This window comes from Struthio camelus, chromosome 25 (assembly GCF_040807025.1).
Source record: "Struthio camelus isolate bStrCam1 chromosome 25, bStrCam1.hap1, whole genome shotgun sequence".
Lineage (NCBI taxonomy): Eukaryota > Metazoa > Chordata > Aves > Struthioniformes > Struthionidae > Struthio > Struthio camelus.
Window position 1 is genome coordinate 6,770,702 of NC_090966.1, and position 22,521 is coordinate 6,793,222.

General features: G+C 61.5%; 1 protein-coding gene across 4 annotated transcripts; it reads right to left on the reverse strand.

Moving 5' to 3' along the window:
• Window positions 1-602: 602 nt before the first annotated feature.
• On the reverse strand, window positions 603-21,593 carry MED24 (mediator complex subunit 24). 4 transcript variants are annotated; one of them, XM_068918905.1, is made up of 26 exons: window positions 21,530-21,593; window positions 21,310-21,441; window positions 18,933-19,015; window positions 18,358-18,396; window positions 16,659-16,732; window positions 15,242-15,465; window positions 14,472-14,583; window positions 13,776-13,926; window positions 13,361-13,474; window positions 12,578-12,625; window positions 12,258-12,340; window positions 12,008-12,094; window positions 11,576-11,687; window positions 10,693-10,835; window positions 9,835-9,872; window positions 9,006-9,088; window positions 6,928-7,106; window positions 6,700-6,799; window positions 6,128-6,303; window positions 5,765-6,029; window positions 5,357-5,538; window positions 4,918-5,011; window positions 4,449-4,548; window positions 2,267-2,344; window positions 1,609-1,757; window positions 603-1,038 (listed from the first exon to the last, which is right to left on the reverse strand). In XM_068918905.1, exons 2-26 carry the CDS (start codon window positions 21,437-21,439, stop codon window positions 922-924), a joined length of 2,961 nt encoding a protein of 986 aa, XP_068775006.1. In that variant the 5' UTR covers window positions 21,440-21,441; window positions 21,530-21,593; the 3' UTR covers window positions 603-921. The 4 variants fall into 4 exon arrangements, with proteins under 4 accessions (XP_068775006.1, XP_068775005.1, XP_068775009.1 ...); XM_068918904.1 differs by lacking the exons at window positions 4,449-4,548; window positions 4,918-5,011 and having other exon boundaries at window positions 21,530-21,590; XM_068918908.1 differs by lacking the exons at window positions 18,358-18,396; window positions 18,933-19,015 and having other exon boundaries at window positions 21,310-21,585.
• Window positions 21,594-22,521: the final 928 nt, after the last annotated feature.

Below are 22,521 nucleotides of genomic sequence, written 5' to 3' on the forward strand. Positions count from 1 at the left end.
AGAGGATGGGCAGCCCCGTGAACTCATCCACGCACAGCTTTCCTTCCCCCTTAGAGCTCTGAGTAAACCTAGACCAGCACCCAGGCGTAGGGCTCAGGCTCGCTCGCAGGGCAGGAGGGCCGGTACCACTGCAGAGGCCCGGGGCAGGCCCAGGGAGCCCCGGGAGCAGAAAAGGCTGCGCGAGTGTCTAGGACACATCTTCCCAGCCTGCCCCTTCCCTCCTGGCCAGCAGCAGCACAGGGACCTCCGGAGCCGGAGGCTGTATCTGAATCATCACATTTAATAGCTGCCACTCAGGCCTCTGCCCGTGAATCATCTGCACCCTCCGCAACCCTGTGCCCGAGGCGCCCCGTGACAAGCAGCCCCACTGCCGTTATGTGCTCCTAAAACCACACCTTTGGCTCAGACCTGTCTAACCACAGCCCTTGTAGCAGGTTAGGGATTTCCCTGCCCTCCCCTGCACGGTGCCGGTCTTTGCCACCCTCTCCCCCCTCCCTGGTTAAGTCCTGGCTCGGTGAGCTCACCTGGAGATGAGGCTGTCAGGAGCCCCGAGGCCCTGGGCTGCAGTCAGAAAACCGAACAGAAATGAGGCAAAGCCTGGCTCTATGAAAGGACTGAATTAATTAGAAAAAAAAAGCAGTGGGTTTGTCTCAGTCTCTGCATGCCCAGCACGAGGCAGTGAGATAAGAGCGATGCCGGGTGGCCAAACGCAGAGGAAAGCAGCCCCTGCTGCTGCCAGCTCTGCCCTTGGGAGCTGGGCATGGCCAGGCCGAGTCCGTGGTGACGGAGAGGCTTTTCCGGGTGTCCCTTGCCCCAGCCCACCATCCAGGCTGCTACAGACAGGCGGCGACAGCAGCCGCTGGCGTTTCCCGGCGGCTGCCCTGCAGCCCTCTCCTGCACGGCCGAAGGGGGATGCCGTGCTCACAAGGCAGCGATGGCCTTCGCAGCGACGCGGCGACCCAGGGGCAGGCTGAGGTCCGTAATGGCCAGGACAATTTTGGGACTGGACATGGTGGATACTTTCACCAGCTCTGAAACCTGCTCAGGGAGAGGAAATAGCTGATTCATGACAACATTGGAGACATCAGAGCCAGGCAGCAGGCTCAGACCAGGGCTACGAGGATGACCGAGCGGGCTGGTGAATGTAACCACAGAAACCAGAGCCTAAAATACCATGTCACCGCAACTGCACCGCAGGTGGCAACGCTGGGGCAATCCCTGGGTGTAGGCAGCACCCAGGACTTCAGGAAGCGGGTGGCAGAGCTGGGGCTGAAACTCGGTCTGTCAGCACTGAGCATTGAACCACGAGAGCTCGTGCACAGTGGGGAAGGAGCCGGAGAAGGAACAGCACAGCCCTCGTCTGCTCCAGGATCCCGCCACGCAAAAGCAGCATCTCCAAGCTATCCCCAGCGCTCCCCTGCCCCTGTGCCCGCACTAATGCTGCTAATGGAGCATCGTGTACAACCCCACAGCTGCTGTTATGAGAGGGGCAGCTTCCCGGGGGGGGCAGTCCTGTCCCCTTAAAACACCTGCATCCATCCCATGGGAGCAGCACCTGGCAATGGGAGAAGGATCTCACCGCAGCTGTCTCTCAGCTGCAGGACTCACCATGGTGAAGGGCATGAACTGGAGGATGCTGCCACGGCTGCCCTGCTCCAAGCAGTCCACGCACTCCTCCATGAACCACTGGACAAACTGGGTGTGGGTGCCAGCCGTCTTGGCCCCCAGGATGGAAGAGATGAGCAGGAAGAGGTTTGCTGCGGAGACAGGGAAGTGTCAGAAACCGGGCCAGTTCAGGGAGGATGGGGGGGGGGTCTGTCAGCCCTCTTGGCTGAGGGTAGCTCAAGCCTCTGCACAGGGTGCCCCTGGGGACTGAAGTTCCCACACCTAGAAGAGTCACATCCACCGCCCGCGGCCAAGCTCCCCAGGCTGGTCAAGGGTTGCGAGCCCAGGGACGGTCGTAAGAGCTCATCACCCCATGGAGCAGCTGGGGCCAAAGGCAAAGAAAGGTCAGGTCTATGGGAAGGACTCCCATGCCAGGCCCAGGAGGGAGCAGCACTGCAGCCAGCCCAGAAAACATCCCACACCACTGTCCCCTCTGCAGCCAGCCCAGAAAACATCCCACACCGCTGTCCCCTGAGGAGCACAGGGTTGCCCACGAGGCAGGGCTGTTCCTCTGCCCTGCGGGCAGAGCTGAGCCAGCCGCGCTGCCTGGGCCGATCCCACAGCCACAGCCAGGCCCCGTCACTGGTGACCCCGCCGTTACCTAGCACTCTGTTCAGCGGGTCCCTCATGCTGACGGTGTGAAGCTGGGAGGCGGAGAGCGAACTGCTCATCGAGCGATCTGACAGGGAGGAGAACATGCGTCAGGCTGGGCACAGGCTGCAACGGCCCCCCTCCGCCGTGCTGACATGCCCACCCTGGCCAACCCAGGCCATTTGAGCTCTCCCAGGTTCCAGGAGGGGAGGCAGAGGTTCGGAGCACGGTCCCCAGTGCCCTCCGCGTTCAGCCACCCCGAACGAGCGAGCACCATCCTCGCTGCTTGGACACACACGACACGTAAATAATCTCTGCGTTTGTCACTATCCCTCTCAGCTGGGGTGCAAGCGAGCAGCCCCGGCAGCACGGGGCAGGCCTACGCATGCCAGTCCGAGGCGTGACGGAGCACAGCGGCCCAGGGAGGGCTGCACACACTGCCGCTCCGAGGATGCGTCACGGGGCTTCGCTCTTGCACAAGCCAGACATATTCCAAGTCTGACCAAGTTTAATGACATCTCCAAGGGACAGGCACCAGTGAGACTGTGAGTACAACCTCCCTGTTACTCCATGTTTGGTTTTAATTGTAACAATGACTCGTTACTGACGCTTTGCAAGGGCACGAGCAGTGTAGCGCAATGTCACGATCAAGAGAGGAAAAGAATAGCGCTCCGCCAAGCTGAAGTAACGCACAGGCTATACATACTATGCATACCACTTATCACAGAGCCAGCTGGGTGGGGTGAGCCAGATGTTCAACAGCTGCACAGCAGCACTGGAAAGTCACTCTCAGGGAAGGATTTAGCTACCAGAGCTGAGACATGACCAGCAGACTAGCAGCAACCTTGGGAAGGCCGGGGGGATCTATCTTAGCCTAACTGAGCCTGCCAGGCTCAGCCTGAGGCACACCACCTTGTCCTGGGTGCTTCCAGAGGAGAGGAGTTGGTGGCACCTCCTATCCAGCAGGCCAGCGAGGTGTCCTGTGCAAACTTATCCTACATAGCTATTAAAAGTCAGTAGGACCCACCTTGTGCTGCTCTGAGGATGCTCGCTAAAAAAAGAAAGCCCTCCCCCACTTTTCTCATGGAATTATTGAGTTATGTGGCTAATGCAGGAAGCAGGATTTCCAAATCACTGCAGCAGAGACCAAAAAAGTCCTGAATGTCACTGGAAAGAGGTGGAAACTGCACCAACAGTTAAAAAAAGATAGTGAAATAAAGGGAAAACCCCAAATTTCAACAGTAATGAAACCAACAAAAACCACAGGTTGATGGATATACTGAAAACTGTCGAACAAAGAACCAGTAGCACTAAGGGCATTGGAAGAAACAATGATAAAGGAGCATCCTGACTCACTGTCAAGGAGTCCAAACATATTTTGGAGCTGCAACAGCTCACTGCATCGCATCCCCCATGGCAGCAGAGGGCCAAGGACCCCACGCCGCACTTCCTGCCAGCACTGTCGCAACCTGAAGCATCCGCACTCCAGCGACACAAGAGACATGACTTCATCAGCTCCGTTTGCTGCCTTGTTAACAACAGTGGAATTTCAGGATTTAATCAGAGATAAAGCTGAAACGTCACCTCCAGCCCTTACTGGGCTGTGACAGCACAACAGCTCTCCTGTCCCACGCAAAGTGGCCATGAGCAACAGGGCTTGAACAAAACCTCCCCAAGCTCCTTGGGCACCAGGCGCTGCCTTTGGTGGTAACACTAGGGAGGGGAGAAGTAACCTCATCACCTTTCCTAAAGTCCTTTTCATCACAAAGCCAAAAAATTTTAACCTTTTCTCAACGCAAAAGCTCCACAGGAACTTGGCAAAACCCTCCCACTTGAGCTCTCCAAAACACTTCTCAAAACACCCTCTTACTGTCCAATGCCGCTGTGGGTCTCTGAGTACTCACAGCACAGAGATCACCACGCTATTTCCCAGAGCTGCTAAAACAAGCGCCAAGCTCTAAGCCAGCGCTGCCTGCCTCCTGGTGCCAAACATGACACTTGTACCCAGGCCTGGAAAGGTGAAGCCCGGCAGAGGGGAGTGGAGAGCCCTCCCTCCTATATCCAAGAGCCAGGATCACTTGGTCAGCTCGGGAAAAAAAAAAAAAAAAAAGTTTTGCGCTAACACACGTTTCACACCCACAAGCGAGTGGCGAGGCAGGACCGCACCTTCCCCAGGAGCACTCTGCACTTACTGGGGCTGGAGAGGATGTTTGCGTCCTCCTCATTGGAGCTCAGCAGGCGCATGAGCTTGGAAGGCTGCGTGTCGTCCAGGGGGAACAGGCTGATGTAATCCTGCAGGGGCAGAGAGGATTCAGCCCCACCAGCCCTTCTCCCGGGGCTGCGCCAGGGCCCCCGGCCCCCCAGGCACGCGGGGCTGACAGCCCAGCCTGGGCTCTGCAAAGCGCCATGGCCCAGGACTAGGGTCTCCGGTCACCCCAGGGGTCACCCCGGGCCACCCCCCAACACTGTCTATCTCATTATGTTCCCCCTTCCCCAAGGGAAGGTCAAGGGACCAAATGTCGGAGAGCCCAGTGAGACCAGGTGGGGAGTCCAGCCTCAGCTACCCACCCATCAGCCTATTCAACCCTGCCATCTCCCGCAAACGCTGCCCATTTGGGCACATAAAGAGCCTCCGACCACCCCCCTCCATGCCAGGCACACCTCAATATCCTCTCGGTGTCTCTTCTTCTGCCTGGCAGATGCCTGGCCCTTGTTGTGGGAGGAATAGGAGCTCAGCGCGCACCAGACGGAGAGCCTAGCGACAGGAAGGGGGAGCTGCAGAGGTGCTGTCAGCCCACCCGGATCACAGCGTGGGAGCTCAGCTGGCTTTGAGGGAAGACAGCAAAGCCCAGAGCATGCACCAAGATGCCATGTGGCAGGTCCCTCCTCACTGAGGGGTGACAGCCAGCAGGGAATGGGGCCCAAGACACCAGTGCATCTCTTCCTGCAACCACTGTGCAGGGGCCCAAACGGAAATCGGGCTGCCAGGCCCTGGTCCAGGACACCCCAGCTGCCTCTCAGCACAGAACATCTCCCCAGCTCCACAAACAGACCCGCCACCACCCCAAAGGCCCACGTACCCACAGGACGGGGGCCTTACTTGGCCAGGGCCTTGCCCGGAGGGTCCATGAGGGTGTGCCACTTGGAGGAGTCTGTAAGCAGGTTGGGCAGGATGTGGCCCAGCAGGGTCAGCGTCAGCTGCTGCATATCCAGGCAGAAGATGGCGTAGAGTAGCTCCACGGCCCGCAGCGTGTGCTCCTTCCGCGTCTCCTTCAGCAGCTCCTGGAAGACACAGAGCCAAGCTGAGGGACGCACGGGCATGACTGGGCCTGCTCCGCTCATCTGCAGTGCCTGGGACTGTCACAGCGGACCTGGCCCGTACACCAGAAACAGCTAGGACTGACTCACGGGCTAGTCTTGGCATTCCTGGGCTCAACTCCCAGCTGCAGCACCGGGGGGTCATGGCCACCTCCCTCTCCAACCCAGCACAGCTTCCTCCACCCCATACCTTGACCAGGTTGTTGCAGAACCAGTAGACGCCCCCCATGTGCAGCAGGGTGTCGAAGATGTGGATGGAGCGGCTGTCGACCCAGCCCTTCTCCAGCACCTTGGTGAACACGCTCGTCAGCACTTCTTTGATGGGCTTCTTGGGGGGCAGCAGGTTCCAGTAGGGGATGGTGTCCATGCCCGTGGAGGGGAACTTGATCTGCGTGGCTGTCTGCTGCAGGACGTCGGCACACATGTGCTCCAGGATGGAGCTCATGATCACCACGCTGCAGCAGAGACAGGGGTCACACAGGCCCCGGGAGGCAGAGGGAGGGCAGGAAACGCCACAGCATGGGGCAACGTGCGCTGCAGGGCCTGGCCTCACCGCTCGTTGTAGAACTGCAGCGTATTCTCGCCATACAGGGGGGTCGCCAGTTGCCGGATCATCTGCAGGGACTTCTCCCGCTCATCCAAGCCCAGCATGCGGACATGCGCCACCAGCCAGGCCACTGCACACACTGCCATGCTGCACACCTTCCCCTTGATGTTGTCTGTGATTTTCTAGGGGAGGAAATGCAAGCAGAGGTGGATGAGGGGCAGCAAAGACCCCAGCCTGGGCACAGACACATGCAAAAGCACAGGCCTCATTTCAGCAACACCTCCCGGGGCACTAGGCCTTGGGCCTGCGGGGTCCAAGCCTTCCTCTCCTCCATGAGGTGAGCCTGCCCCTGCCAGCTCCACTGCCATGAATGGAGCAGTTTGGGGCAGTGTCAAGGGGCTCTCCATTCCCCATACAAGTTGTGAAGCAGCCAGCAAGGTATGCAGCTGCATTTGGGGCAGGAGGATGGGGGACCCCAGCCCTATTTGAGCCTTGACCCTGCCACTGTGGCCCCTCCTCAGGGCACAGTGCATGCTCGTGCCCTCCTCTGGCCCATGCCGTCTACCCACCAGGCCCACCTGGATAGACTCGAAGGTGAGCACACTGTTCTCCCACGCGTTGAGGATCTCCAGGATGGCAGCTGAGATGCTCAGACATGCCTCGTGCCACTTCATCTGCCTGTCAGAAGAAGAGAGGTTCAGACGTTTGCAGGCACAGGGAAACAGGAGGGCTGCTCCTCTGCCCAGTCCCAGGGATCGCTCTGGCCCAGCAGGGTCAGGCGCGCAGGGAGCCCCCCGAGCTCTTACACCAGCTTCATCTCGGAGGAGTTGTTCAGGAGAGCGACCAGGGACTCCACCTTGGTGGAGTCGGGGCGGAAGCAGGGGTGGTCGGGGTTGAGGATCTTGCCCTCCTCGGGCATGCAGGTCAGCATCCAGGTCTCGAAGAAGGGCACCTCGCCCGCCGGGCTTGACTCCGACAAAATCACCTGGAAGGGAAGCCGGCACAGGGTCAGCGCTCTGCGGGAGGACCCCTGCCCTGGGGCAGGCCCCCCACCCAAGGGAGCTCATGGCTGGGGGAACAGCGCCGCCCCGTGGCCAGCACAGAGAGGCTGATCCCTGGTCCTGCTCAGCCACCCAGTAAGGCACTGGCCAGCCACCCAGTAAGGCACTGGCCAGCCACCCAGTAAGGCACTGGCTTCCAGCCACCCAGTAAGGCACTGGCTTCCAGCCACCCAGTAAGGCACTGGCTTCCAGCCACCCAGTAAGGCACTGGCTTCCAGCCACCCAGTAAGGCACTGGCTTCCAGCCACCCAGTAAGGCACTGGCTTCCAGCCACCCAGTAAGGCACTGGCTTCCAGCCACCCAGTAAGGCACTGGCTTCCAGCCACCCAGTAAGGCACTGGCTTCCAGCCACCCAGTAAGGCACTGGCTTCCAGCCACCCAGTAAGGCACTGGCTTCCAGCCACCCAGTAAGGCACTGGCTTCCAGCCACCCAGTAAGGCACTGGCTTCCAGCCACCCAGTAAGGCACTGGCTTCCAGCCTGCAGGCTGTGGTTTGCCCCTCTCCCGTGGGACTCCCTAGGGGGGCTGTAGCCTGTCTCAGAGCAGCGCTCTGACTCTGACCGGTTGCACCGGGACTGGGTCAGCCCCGAGGGCTGCAAATGCCGCAGTGGGCCACCGTGTCCTGTCTAGAAAGGGCTGTTCACCCCCCACCAGCCGCTGCAGGGCCCGGGGAACCTTCTCTGCTGTGCCCCGGGCCCAGATGCCCCGAAAGAAGGCAGAGCCATGCTCGGGCTCCCCGGCAGCGGGGCCGGCTGGCCCCTCAGCTCCGCAGGGATGCAGTACAGCCCAGGAACGGGGGGCGCAGCCCAGGAACGGGGGGCGCAGCCCAGCTCGTAGCCAGCTGGGAAGGTTCCCGAGGGGGACACGAGCTGGGAATCCCACACACTGCTTCCTCCCTTCAGCCCTCCGTGACCCAAGGGATGCTATTTTTGTCAAAAGCGAAATGTTTTGCACATCTGTTCAACAACAGCTGGTCAGGAAAGTCTCTCTGGGCCGGGCTGGGGGCTGAGACCTCACCAGACAGCCCCAAGCACGTCTGGCTCCGAGCTGCCACGGGCCACGCTGCGCCAGCCTCCCCCCTCCCTGGGTCCAGGTGGGCTGGTCCCTGCCACGTTTCGCTCCCTCTCAGCGTTCCCGGTGTTCCGGTATCGTTCTGCCTCCCAACACACGCACACAGATGTCAAAACCTGGAAAATTCTCATGCAACCGAAGTGCCGTTTCCTGCAAGTTCCTCCTTTCAGGAGGGAGGGCTGACATTCAGCCTCGGCTGCACGGGTCCCCTGACCAGCGAACACGGGCCTCTGCCCACATCCAAACCATGCGGGACCGGAGCGGGAAAAGTCTGGCGAGATCAGAGCTGGCCAGGCCAGCCCCGGAGAGGGCACACGGGCAGCGTTCCACCCATACCACGGTGCTGCACATGGTGCTCTGCGTGGCACAGAAAGGGGCAGAGAAACTAGGAAGGTAAGTGAAAGCCCTCAGGAACGCTGCAGCCACCCCTGCTCCCTCGCCTTGTGTGGACAGGCCCTGCGGGGGCCGATTTCTAGTTGTACCAGGGGAAACGCACAGGGTGCTTCACGCACGTACAGCGGGGTGCTGCCAGAGGGGTGGCTGCGGGGCTTGCGAGGCCTCGGAGCCAGCGCCCAGGGAAGCGGCGGTGGCGGCAGGGTCCCAGCCAGCGGGGCGGGCTGGCCGCTAGAGGAGGCTGGCAGGCTGCAGAGCGCTGCTCTCGCAAGGTCAGAGTCCCATCCCTGCCCCGACCAGCTGGGATCAAGGTCTTGCTCCAGCCTTTTCCCCTCTGCAGACAGAAGGAAGGTGCTTACCTCCGAGCCATAGGTCTGGGCCACATGGCATAGCATGAGGAAAGAGATGTCGAAGAGCAGTGCTCGGACTGAGGCTGCTTTGGCTGAAGGAAGAGAAACAGAGGCCTTGGGGATCTGCAGCCTCAGCACGGGGGAGCTGGGAGGCAGGCGGGAGCCGTGAGCTGCAGGCCGGGACGACCCTGCTTCCTCACGAGAGCTCTCCTAACCCCAAAGCCCCCAAAAGTGCTTGTGTGTGAGCAAGAGCTCCAGGGGATGTACCAAGGGCCTCCCTCACCCCAGTGCGCCTCAGCCCAGGCCCCCAAAGTGGCTTTGGCTTCCCGTTCAGCAGCCTCGGCCCAGCCCTGCTGGGTCTGGGCTCCCCCCGCGCTGTGGAAGGTCAGAGCGCTCAGCATGTTTAATCACACACAAACGCAGTCAGAATCCTTATCTTGGGCTCTGTGCTGACACATCACCCCTTCCAGGGAGGGAGCCGGGGCAGGGCCGGCCTTGAGAGGCCCCACGGGCTGGGCTGGGGAGAAGGGAGACTTTTCCCTGCAAGCAGAGAGCACCCTGCGCTAGGGATGGATGCGCACACGCCAGGCACGAGGGCAGCGGGTCCCCAGGGGCCCAGATCTCTGCTGGCACCCAGCCACATGCCCATGTGCCGGGCACCCTCCTGGCAGCCCCCAGCCTGGTACGGCACAGCACGACTCTCTCTCTGGGGCTGCAGCCAGCCCTGGCTAACCCTGCTGCCAGCCAGGCCCCTCCAGGCCCCACACAGTGTCCCAGCACGTGGCAGCAGAAGCAGCACAGCTCAAACCACACCACACATGGGCGCGCACACACTTACAGCCTTCTCCGCTGATGTGCTTCGTGAATTCATTCAGCCTAGAGGGGGCAGAGAGAGCTGCAATGAAGCATTATCATCACTGCCGCAGTGAAACAGAGGCCTCTTCTCATCCCCAAGACAGCAGAGGAGCTGCCCCTGCCCACATCTCCTCTCTCCTGCCTGCATCCCAAGGCCCTGCCCTCCCAGCTCTGCACAGGCCCAGCAGCTGCTCCCCTCCCAGGATGGAGGGAACAGGGTGGGCAGGGGACCAAACCGGGGCCCAGTTCCACAAACACCCTCCAGCACAGCAAGAACGAGCTGCCTCCTTCCTCAGCCGCTGCTCCCCTGCAGCAGAACAGGTCCAGCACTTCTTTTCCCCCCTTACCCAATTAGTCCAGCACTGAGCATGGGCCTCTTGCAGGGCCAGCTCTGCGTGGAGATCTCTGAGCATGACCCTCTCTTCATGCCACAGCAGCACAAAGCTCGAACCAGAGCAAACACCAGGGCTGTGCTGTGGCCTGCTGAATGGCCAGGCACCTAGCTAGGCCTGCATGGTTTGAGCTGCCCCCAGGCCTCCCTGCTCGAAAAAGCACATCACGCCACTCCCGTGCATGCTGGTACGTGTGCTATAACCAGGCCACAGGCGTCTGGGGACTGGCATACAGCGAGCGCCCCGGATCTGAGACCGTGCTGGTGCTTTCAGCATGCAACCCTCAAAACAAATCCATTCTGATGCTCTGTGCTGTTCACAGAGGAGTGCAGGGGGAAGGGTGCTATGGGAGCCCCCCAGGGCTCTGCTGGATCCGGTGCTGCACAGGCACCTGCCTAGTGCCGGCCCTGCTAGCCCCTGGGAATGGGGTCACCTGGATGGACACTCACTTGATGAATTTCCGAGCAAAGGATTTCAGCTTGCCCGTTGCTGCTGCTGCTGCCAGCAGCAGATCCAGGCTCTTCCCAGATAGCATGTGGCCTAAGACCCCCAGCAAGCCCTCGGGGGATTTGGAGTGATCTGCATCCATAGTCTACCAAAAAAAAAGAGGGAAGGAAAAGAAAAAATCAGGGGAAGTGCGTATTTCAGAGAAGCAGTGAAACTGTGGACATGGGGGGCAGTGCTGATCGGCTGCCAGCGACATCCCATGAGGCCCCTGTGAGTACAGACCCACGTGGCTCAGAGGGACGGGGAGAGAGCCGCCAGCTCTGCAGGCACTGCAGGGCACGTCAGCTTAGCTGCGAAGCAGAGAACGGTTCAGTCACCACCCAGGAGAGCTGCAGCACAAAGGACAGCACAACCCGCAGCAAATCGTCCTCTCACACTCAGCAGCAGCAAGACAACCACAGTGAGGGACGGGGGGAGTCCCCCCCGGACCGGGGAGATGCACGCGGCGGAGCAGCTGAGAGGAGGACGGGCTGAGCTGGCCAGGCGCAGGCTGCTGGCACTAACAAGGAAACGTGCTGCCTGATGGCTCCCCTGGCTTCCTAGGAAGGGGGAGAAGGATCCCGGTGTCCACAAAGAGCGCCCGGCCCTACCAACAAGGCTGGAAGTGATTCCTCCACCACAGCACTGGGAGATCTAGCACCTGCCAGCCACCCCCGGCTGCCTGGGGAGACTGGTGCTGCTGGAAGTAGGCTCTGGGGCCCGGCCCAGCACGGAGGCGCAAGGATACTCACAGAATCACAGAACAGCTGAGGTTGGAACGGACCTCTGGAGATCATCTGGTCCAACCCTGCTCAAGCAGGGTCATCTAGAGCACATCGCACTCACCTTCAGGATATTGGTGACAGTCGGCTCAGCTCTAAGGATGAGCCCGGGGTTGGGCTGGATGTTGGCATTCTCTGCTGATTTCAAGCGTGGCGCATGTTCTCTGTCTGCCGTCCTGGAGGATGCGCAAGATGAGCGTCGTGAGCAGGAACTTCTCACCCCTTCCGCTCTCCTCGAGGTTCAGTCACCTCCAACACCTCCACCACCAGGGCCACGGCACCACCATCCCCGAGGGAACCAGCACCCACCACCTCCTCGTCCTCCCCACGGAGCCCAGGTTGCCACCACAGGGCAGTGCCAGCTGCCACTCTGAGAGGACACTTTGCCATATTCAGTTTGTCATCCTAAGCAAAGCCTTGTCCCTCCAGGCCTCCCAGCGGCAAGATAAGGCACTCCAACCCCCCTTGGTTACCCGAGCCTTCGAGGGGGCTGTACCGTTTGGCAATCAGGTTGGTCATGTTGGCCTCTGAGAGCAGCCCCTGCTTGCTGCACTCCTGCAGGAGCAGACTGGTACAATCGCAACTGGAACAGAGACAGGAGAGCATCGGGCTGAGGGATAGCACCCACCGCAAGCAGCACCCAGCTCTCTGCAGAGAGGCCGGGGGTCTCTGCGGTGCAGACCGGCCCCGGTGCTGCCACGCGCTCGTGGCGCTGGGGGTCAGCTGTGGACATGGCGGGCACTCACTTGCATCGCTGATCTGCTTTGTCAAGCAGAGGAGTCAGCTTCAGCAGGAACTCGAAGGCGCAGTTCACATCCTCAGTGAAGTCCTGCCGTTTACAAAGCCAAGCACTCAGCTGGGAGCAGCTGCTACGGGAGCTGACGCAACCCCACCTTTCCCTTCCACTCCATCCTATCCGTTAAAAGAAGGTTGCTGGGACACAGACCATTCCCCACCCCAGCCGCCCCCATGCAGCTTTGGCCAGACACCAGCACCACCGTGACAAACACGATTCACTTGTGCATACAACACTGAACAGCTCCAATTGACAGCCCTTGCTACTCACCTTCTCTCCTTGGGGATACTTCTTGAGTTTAACCAGGACCTGGGGGATCTGAAAGAAGTGGGGCACAGATGTGACCGACAAGGCAGACCCATCTCTGCAGTCAGGATCCCCCAGCCACACAGGCAGCAGGAGCCCAAGCAAAAAACTCCTGCAATCAGCAGCTGCTCTCCCAGCCCAGAGGAAGGAGCAATTCACAAGCAACCCATGCGCCCAGGGTGGTTCGTCCCACCACTTCCCCTCTGGAGGGTCCTTCAGCTATCACAAGGAGTAGCAGGGCACAGCCACTTCACGACAGCCAGGCAGAGGCCTAATGCTATGGAGAAGCTGGACACAGGACAGAGCATGTCTCAGCCCTGAAATTACACACAGATCTCTTTTGTCTGGCACAAAGACAAGAAGTAAAGTAGACAGCTCCGGGGCTGCTCACTGCTGAGCCATTGGGAGCATAGGCCCAAAGGCTGCTGTGGCATCCTTCAAAGACCATGATTTCCCCCCACAACATCCCAGGAAAGCCACTCAGCAGAGCAAAACGGGGCTAGGCTGAAAAAACAAACATCCCAGACAGCAAAGCTGATGCTCAGTGGGTTGTAGGAGGGCTGCCTGGAGGCTCTGCCATCTCACACGCTGTCCAGATGGGGTGTGAGGAGGACCCTGAGGGGCACGCAGCAGGAGAGAACTAATTGCTCTGCCAGGTTTTGGCACTCAGCAGGGACTGGGGTGTGGGGGGAAAAGGCAGTGGCAGGCTGTGGGCTAGAGCACCGTCTCCCAGGGGCTAGAGCCTACCTTCAGGAAGGTGAAGGCCGTCCACTTCAGCTCCTCCGTGCCCTCGGGGGACTCGATGAGGCCCACGAAACAGGCCTTCCAGATCTCCAGCACAAAGAGTGGGGAGGGGATGCGCTGCAGGGCACACACAGAGGACTCTATGTGAGGGCACTGGGGGGTCCAACCCTCCAAGGCCTCCAAGTGCCAGAAGAGCCATAAAGCGACTCCTCCAACCACAGCCAAGCCCTGAACCTTCTGCAAGGACCATCCACAAGAAGGACAAAGGTTTCCCCTGGGTCCATGGGCTCGTGCTGCTCCTAGCGGCTCTGCCCTTACCTGAGAACCAGGATCACACAACACGCAGAGCTGCAGCAAGGCCCTAGTCCCACACACCCCAGGCTACCCTGAGCAGGACAACGAGGTGCCTCTTCTGTACCTGCATCCTCTTCACCATCATCAGCTGCTCCACCAGTGGCTGGGTCTCTCCCGTGAGGTTCATGGTGCCCTCCAGCAGCACCACGGCGTGCACAGTGGGGAAGCCAGTCTTGTTCAGCTGCTCGGTGTGGACCGAGAGCATGGTGGGGATGCTGGGCGGGAGGCAACAGCAAGGGATCATGGGAGCATTGCAGGGACAGATCCTTGCTCTGCCTGTCCCATCCTCCCTTCCCAGACAGGCCCCAGATCTCTGCTGCCCTGCCTCCACCAGCCCCTCCAGGGGCCAGGGAGCTGTCCTCTGGCCCCACAGAGGAGCCTTTGGGGCATGGCCAAGTCCCTGCCTGGGCCCTGGGAGCACCTCCTGGGGGGATCCAAGATAGGGACAGCAGCTCTGGCCACACCACAACAGCTCAGTGTGCCCCTGCAGACGAGGGCTGGGATGGATGGCGAAGGGCCCGGGGGGATGCCGGAGGAGCAATCCCCAGGTAAGACTGCCTTGCAGCAGGTCACTGCCAGCCCTGTCCCCCTCCTACCCCACAGCCTCTTGCTAGCCTGTGACCAGCTCAGGAGTCAGAGCCAGGAAGGGACAGGAAAGCAAGGAGCCAGCGTGGAGGCAGCAGCAGGCTCTCAGGCCCCCAGAGCAGGGCTCAGACCCACTTTACCCTAGGAGCACGTGAAGACAGCAGCGCACAGCTACCTCTTGATGAGGGAGACGCAGTCGTCAGCCTGGCTTCGCAGCGGGGAGTTGCTGAGGCTGCTCAGGTTCTCCCCGAGCTTGATAAGGGACTGCTCCACGGCACTCCACGAGGCTGGGGAGGAAGAGCAGGCTTTTAGTTAGGGGGAAGGACAGCAACACGCCGAGGACCCAGGCAGGCTGGCTCAAAGGCCCGCAGCAGCACAAAGCGCCTGCCGAGGCTGGGGCTCCTCGCCAGGCCTTGCAGTGAGCAGACGTCAGCTCCTGTTGCATCTTCATAACCACAGGGCGCCCAGCTCCCCAGGGTGCCTTTGCCAACCCAAGCTGAGGGTGTGCATGCCACAGAGCAGCTCCTGCTCTGGGCTCAGCCTGGCACAGCCTTCTGGCGAGGCACACAGACAGACTGAGGGTGCAGGGCTGTGCCAGGCAGGCTGGTGGAGTGCAGGATCCACCCCGCGCCCAGGAACAGCTCACGCAGCCTTTGCATTAATTCTGCTCCTCTTCCAAGGGCACTGTGGAAGGGAGGGGGCAGAGGGTGGCACGGAGCCAAGGAGGAGACGGCTACAGCAACAGGGCTGGAAGATGGATGGGCTTGGAGCCGCAGGGACAATGCGGCAGGATCTGGGCAGGGGGAAGGGAGAGGTGGCCATGACGTCTCCCTGGGGCCAGCAGTGACTAGGAGGCAGCACTGGCAGCTGCCACGAGCCAAACGTGCCGACGGGCAGGGCCGGGCCGGGCCAGGCCGCGAGGCCTGGGCAGGGGCAGCGACATACACGTCTCCTCCAGCTTCGCGATGTGGATCAGGGCCCGGTTCTTGGTGCTGCTGAGCATTTTCTCCAGCCGCTCCAGACACATCTTCAGCTGGCTCTCAGCTGCTGCCTGCTCCAGTGTCTCCTTCACCTTCTCGGCGTAGAAGGCCGCGCAGCGCAGAAGCCAGTTGAGGGCACTCATCAGAGCCCGGCAGAGGCCGATGCACTCCTCTGCTTTGCCATGGCAGCTGTGAAGGGGAGAGGAAGGGGACTGCACTCATCGTGGGCCAGGTTGCTGCCCCCATTTTACACAGGGGAAACTGAGGCACAGAGACAGGGCAGCCAGGGGAACCAAAGCCACATCCTGTGCACCAACCTAGCCTAGCCTAGCCTAGCCTCCTCTGCCGCATGCCTCAATCTGTTCAGCCTGCAAACAAACCCCCAGCACCAGGGGAAATAAAGTCTTCCCAGTGCAGACTCCTCTCTGGCCACTCAACTACAGGGAAACTTTCCAAGCCTCTAATCAAATTATCTTGCTAAGAGAGGCTCAGCATTGATCAATGTGCTGTGAGAGGTGAATGCTTTCCCCTCCTGATGCACTAATCATTGGGGCCAGAAGTTTTGATCAAATTAAGCGCAGGATCAGATTAGGCGAGGACTGGATTAAGCGACCAGCTCTGCAGTTGGCCAGCAACAGCTCCTTGTCAACATCTGTGACTGATACATACTCATTGCTGCTGCTCCATTTCATGTAATTGAAGAGCTGCTACCTTCAGCCTTCTTCCTCCTCCTGCTTGCCCCCCGCGTGCTCTCCGCTCCAGCCTCCCAGAAGAGGCCACCAGGGGTTAACAGGAAGATTTCTCGGCTTTCTAAAAAAGTGTGTGGCCTGAATCGTCTGGGCTCCCCTGGGTCCTGCGACACCAGCGGAAGAGCACAAAGCAAAATAAGGCAGCTGCGTTCAGCGCCTGGGGCAGTCCAGGCAGGACGGAGCGCTAGCAGACGGGGACACACAGCCCAGGCCCTGGAAAGCCAGGGAGGCCACACACAAAAAAAAAAATCAAAACACATTGAGGTGACAGAACCCTCAGGCCACCAGGCCTATGCCCACCACTATCTACCTGAGCCAGGCAGGAACATCACCGTGGGGGCCCTTATCACAGCTGGTTTTTTCGCAGCTTCCAATGAAGCTGACGGGGTTTGAGGTTCCCTAGTCCTCTGCTTTGCCCATCCTGGCATTCACGTGGCATCCTCCACCCAGGACAGCCAGAGGGGGCCCAGGAGCACAGGAACAAACACGGAGCTGGAGGGAGAAACTGCCTCCCCCTGCTAGGGCGAGCGCCTTGGGCTTGGCAGCACCTTCTCGCCCCACCTCAGCTTTGGGCTCCTGGTACCAACACAGCCTGGGGATGAGATGGCAGGGCTGGAACGGGCTGCACCATACCTGAGGCGGTCGCAGAACATGTCCATTATCTCCAGCAACGACTGGACACACAGGTCTCGGGAGAAGTCGTCAAACTACAGCAGGGGAACAAGGGAGGATTTCAGACAGGGGGTGCCAGGCTCCAGCAGCTCCAAAAACAAGCAAAATCCCCTTCCCCGAAGGGCTGGGCCAGGCACTACCAGCCGCAGGACACTATTACCCTGGCAGCTGCTCAGCAGCCACTCGAATAGGAACTGGGCTGGGGCTGTCCAACAGCTGGGTTGTGCCCTCCCCGGGTCGCGGCAGGCAACTGGGCCACGGCAACGGGGACAAGCCTGGGTTTTCTAAACAACCTCGTAGAAGGCTGCAGCCGAGAGACGGCTGCGGGGGCCACAGCTCAGTTTTCAGGCCCCTCTCCGCCCCACGGGCTGTTGACAGGGCAGTGGCTCGGCGCCAGGCCCCGTGCCCACCCGCGGCCCGGCAAGCCTGGCAGCGGCCGCACGCGCTGACAGCCTGGCTGGCCGCGGGGCCTGCAGGATGGCGGGCAGCAGAAGCGCTGCTCCCCGCCTCCTCGACGGGGAAGGCAGCAGAGCAGATGGGGCCGCCCCGCCGGGCCGGAGCTAGCCCGCGGGTCTCCTCACGGCCCACGCTGATCTGAAGGAGGAAACCTCGGCTGTCAAGGTCAGCTCTCCGTCCGCCCCGCCGGAACAGGCGGCGACACGCGACCGAGGGAGCGAGACCAAGCCCGCGCCGTTTGGAGCGCGCCCGCTATGGCACTCGGTGTCCGTCAGCCCTGCACTAGCTCTCCCCTCCTCCAGGGGCTCGGTGACCACCCCAGCTCAGTGCCGAGGCTGCCCGTCCTCGCTGGGGCTTAGCGATGTGTTTACAGCACCGCTCCCCGCAGGCCCAAGGCTGTTGCGCCGTACTCAGCCTGCCTGCAGCGCTCCAAAATGACACCTGCATCGGATCGCTACCAGAGCCCTTCTGCTCCCACCCCCAGTAAACACACAAAGGTGGGAGGAAATAAATTCTTCTCATTTCGAATCAGAGGTCGCCCTGATAAAGCTATCGCCCAGGGAGGGCGGGAGGCCTGACACAGCCCGCGAGGGGCCACTCGCTCCCTTCAAAGCGGCCACATTCTGCCCCAGCGGTGCACAGAGGCAGCTCTGCCACCAGCTCCAGAGGACTGATCCCCAGCCGGAGAGGCACGGGGATGCCGAGCGCCCGTGGGAATCTGGCCCATCAAGCCAGGCAGGCAGACACAGCTACACGGCCCGGCATTGGCAGCGCTCCCTCGTGAGCGGCGCGGCTTCTCCATAACCAGCTCCGGATTCCCACAGTGCTGCCAGCACCGCTGGCCACAGAGGGATGTGGTTTCCGGCAGCTGGGGTGTGGTTTGCACGCACGATGCTGCGGGGTAGGAGCCTGCCAGGCCCCACACGATGGAGGGACGAGGCTTTCACACCCGCAGCACACCCAGCCCAGAGCACGACCGTCCCCGAACGAGAGCGGGGCCCTGTCAGGAACGGCGACAGCCCGTCCCCAGCAGGACACGAAAGGGCTGGCTCATTGCTAATCTGTGCCACCCAACCGCTGCTGACTCAGCGGAGGATGTCATTTTCCACTTGACCTATATTTGGTGAGAGTTCTGGGGAGGGAAATGGATATGTGGATCACAGGTAAAGAGAAAAACCTCAGACAGCAGCTGTCGGAGCCGTACCTTGCTGATGGCCGTCAGTACCGTGGAATAAGACACCATCTAAGAACAAAACACAAACCAAAACAAACCCGGCAGAGCAGCGTGTTAGTAGGTGATGTTTGTAAGCGCGGCGCCCGTTGCTGGGGAACGGCAAGGTCAGGGCATGGCCTCGCTGCCTGCCACCGCGGATGGGGCTGGGGCACTGACCCGGCACAAATCCAAACAGACATTTTTAGGTGATCGCTGATTTGTTTCACACAAACTTTAAACAATATTAAATGCTACAGTCAGAAAGTGCATGGCTTATAGCAACTGCAGAGGCTCTCGGAAGGCAAGGACTTCTACCCTGTCTGTGCGCAGCTGGGCGGCGGACGTACGCTATTTACAGACAGATCTTTGCTTTGGGCATGTGCCGAGCAGAGCTCTCCGCCACCCGCCCCGGCCGAGGGGGAGGCGCAATGCCTTCAAGGCGCAGACGGGAGATTTGGGGTGTCTGCCCGACACCAATGCCACACCCCAGTTTCTTTGCCCGCCTGCTACTTGGGGCTGCAAGGCAACACCCAGCAGCGCCTGCAGCACACAAAGAGTGTTATTACCTGGGAACTGATAGCATATTTCAGGTAGGACAAGATGAGTGGGTTCGGTGACGGCCCGATCATAGCCTGTTCGAGAAGAGCCTCTGCAAGCAAAGGAGAGGGGCCAGGAGGTCCCAGGTCAGCAAATACATGACATGGGGAAACACACGCACCAACACACACACTCACGCATACGTCGTGCTCTCGTTCTCTGCCTCATCCCACAGGGAAGGTGACAAAAATAAACTGTGCTTATCACAAAGACTTTGCACAGACCTTCCCTGAAATTAACTGAATCCCATAACTTTATAATCCCAGCAGCAAAAGCCAGTAAATAATTTAGGAAGCACAAGCAGCCTCCTGCTGACTCAGCTCTCCCAGGGTCCCCAGGCCCCAAACAGCACCTGATGCTCTCCAAACACGTTCCCCTTCCTCCCACAGACTGCCCAGGAGGCTCTGGCATCCACCACTGAGTGACTTTTGCTCTGGCACCTGGGGCTGAACTCGAGGCAAAGAGCCCCTCTGCTGAGATCAGCTCTGCATGTCTGGCACTCCCTCCTGCTGGCTGCCTGCCAGCGCCGGCCTTCGGAAGCTGGAGGGGCTCCTGCCCGTCCTATCTGCTCAGTCAAGCCTTTAATTGACCATTTGAACTATGGCAGAGTGCAGGAACTACCTCGCAAAAGCAGGCCCCAGGCTGCGGCACGGGCTGCAAGTAGGTCAACGCACCCAGACGCGAGAGGGGAAGCAGCCGTCCCCCCCCAAAGAAAACCGTCTCCCCAAAGAAAACGAGGAGCGGCCACGGCTGTATCACAGCCGCAGAAGCAAAAGGCACCCGGCATCTCAAACGGGGGCTCGGACCACATGCAAAAGCATCGCGGCTCAGAGACAGAAGGCTGATGGCAACCTTCCCCCTTCCCACCCCCATCTAATCAGGGAGCGTCAACGCGAGCCAGCCACATGCTGTTACCCACTGCAGACGTGTCAGCATAGATTTGCTGGGCACCGCCGTGATTCTGGCGGCTCGTGCCAGATTCTCCTCCTTTGTAGTCTGAACCTGAAACGCACGAGCTTGGAAAGACTGCGCCAGGGCTGCGGTGAGAGGGGCTTAGAAAGAAAGCAGCGCTATGAACACAGCGGTTGTTACAGCCATCCCGGCCTTCAGGAACACCCTCCCTGCGCGCTCACAACCTGCTGGCCCTCACACAACACTCGCACTGCCCAGGAAGGCCCGGCAATGCCAACATCCCCTCACAAGCAGTTCCTGAAGCCAGACGGACCCAGTTTCCTCCGCCTCCTTGCGGAGCAGCTGCCCTCCAACGCAGGCTGGGCTAACGAGCCTTTCCTTCAGCTGCCGCACTAAGAGGTGGTCAGGAGAAACCTGTCTTCACAGAAATTGTAGGCGCGGATTATCTCTAACCCTTTGACCGGACTTTATTTGGCAGAAAGCAGCCACTCTGCTCCCAGGGATACGCAGGCAGGCCCACACCAAGTACCCCACAGGCCTTGCTGCCTCAGCAAACTGAGCTGGAGAGGACCCTGCCTGGGTGAGGCAGGCAAAGGGCTGCAGGGCTGGAAATCGACCCCGGGAAGCAGCTGGCCGGCAGCAGGGCCGGGCCTCGAACCACCTTCCTGAGCACCAGCTCACCCCGAACCTCCCTGCGCGTCCCGCAGCGCTGAGACGGCGGCACCCTGCTGCCGCGTCCACGCCGGCCGCCCCGAGCGAACCTATTTCCCCAGGGCTGCCCCACAGTCTCCTCGGCCACAGCCGGCCCCGCAGCTCCGGCACGACCGAGACAGGCGTCGCCGAGCTCCGGGAAGCCTGGGGACCCCGCGCTGCCCTTCACGGAGCCCCCGCGGGTGGGGGCCGAACCGGCTGCGGGGACGCGGTTTGAAGGAACCTGCCCTCCGGAGCTGGGGCTGGGCCAGAGGCTGCTGAAAGAAAGCGCGGGTAGGACAGAGCGAGGGAAAAAGGTCAGCTGGGAAAAGGTCCTCCCCGCTCAGCGCGGCCAGGAGCGGTTCACCGCCCGCCTCAGGGCCGTTTCCCTCCACGGCCGTCCTCGAGCGGCGCTTCGTGTTTGTTTATCCCGGCTTTGCAAACAGGCGCTTGCTGCACAGGGGACAAAAAAAACCCACCACCAACAAAACGCACACCCTAGCAACAGGTTTCTACAACTGGCATAAAAGCCTGGCAAATCTTTAAACCACGTAACTCAGCAGGTAGCAGCGTTTGGCAGGATTTGTGTCAAACGCCCTTGAATAGGGACAGGAAAAGAAATTCTAATTAAAGGGGGCAGTGGGGGGGGGGCACAGAGCGGCACCTGGGCCCCGACGGCGCCGTTACCCGCCCTGGGTGGGGGAAACTGAGGCAGCAGGAGGAGGAGGAGCCCCCCCCCCTCACCTGCCAGGTTGAGGATGTCCCAGGTGGCGCCGCGGGGGAAGAACCGCTTCATGTTGACGGCCCACTGGAAGTCGCTCCAGCGCTCCTTCCAGGCCTGCAGGATGGCCTGCTTCAGGTTCACCACCTTCATGGCTGCGGGGAGAGCGCGTCAGCCCGGCCCGGGATCGGGATCGGGATCGGGATCGCTGCCGGTGCCGGTACCGCTGCCGCCTCCGCTCACCGGCGCCCAACAAGGCCGCGGGGCCTCAGCGCCTGGGCACCGCCATGTTGGCACCCGGCAGGAAGCCGCGCGCTGATTGGTCGGCGCGGCGCGGGGCAGGCTGGGAGATGTAGTAAGAGGCGGTGGCGTCATGGAGGGGGGAGCGGCGCGCCAGCGCGCGTGCGGCCGCGCGTGGGTGCGAACACGTGCGCGCAGAGGGGCGCGCGGAAGGGCGGCCGGGCGGGGGCTTCCGCGCCGATGCACGCGTGCACACCGCCCGCGTGCAAGCAGGGTGGGGGGGGGCGGTGTGGAAACCCCCCGCGCGCGCGCGCGCACGCGCGCAGACAGGCGCCCGCGCGCAACACGCGCCCGCCGAGGGGGGGGAGTGCACGCGCGCGGACACGGGCGTGCAAAACACGCGCGGGAAAACGCCCCGGCGCGAGCTCGGCTTGGCAGAAACAGGCGGGCAAAATGCGGGGGCGCACCCACGCGCGAGCTCGCGCGCTCGTGCAGAGGTGTGTGGCCGTGCGCGCGCGCGGGCTGCCGCGCGCGCGCGCGTGGTGGGGGCAGGCGCGCGCGGCCGGGCGCGCGGGAGACGGGGAGGGGAATGCAGGCGCGAGCCCGCACGCGCGCGCGCGCGCAGAGCCGCCGCGCGTGGGCGGGGGCGCGCGCGGGCCTGGCCGCCGGGGCGTGCGCGGACACGCGTGTGCACGCGGCGGGGCTCTGCCGGCGGCGCGGCCCCGCGTGGTGCAGCAACACGCGGCTCCCCGGAGCCCCCTTCCCCTCCACCCGCGCGGGGCCGCGGCCCCGCGTGGCCACCCACGGGCTGCTCCACCCCCCACCCCCACGCCGCTGTCCAAGGTGCTGAAGGGCGCTGGGGCAACCACGGGGGGGCGCGGGCGGCCTTGGGGCAGCCCCGCGGGGGCGGATGGGACCCCACGGGTTGAGGGAGCACCCCACGGGTTGAGGGAGCACCCCACGGGAGAGGGAGCAGGTGGGAGCCCCACGATGTG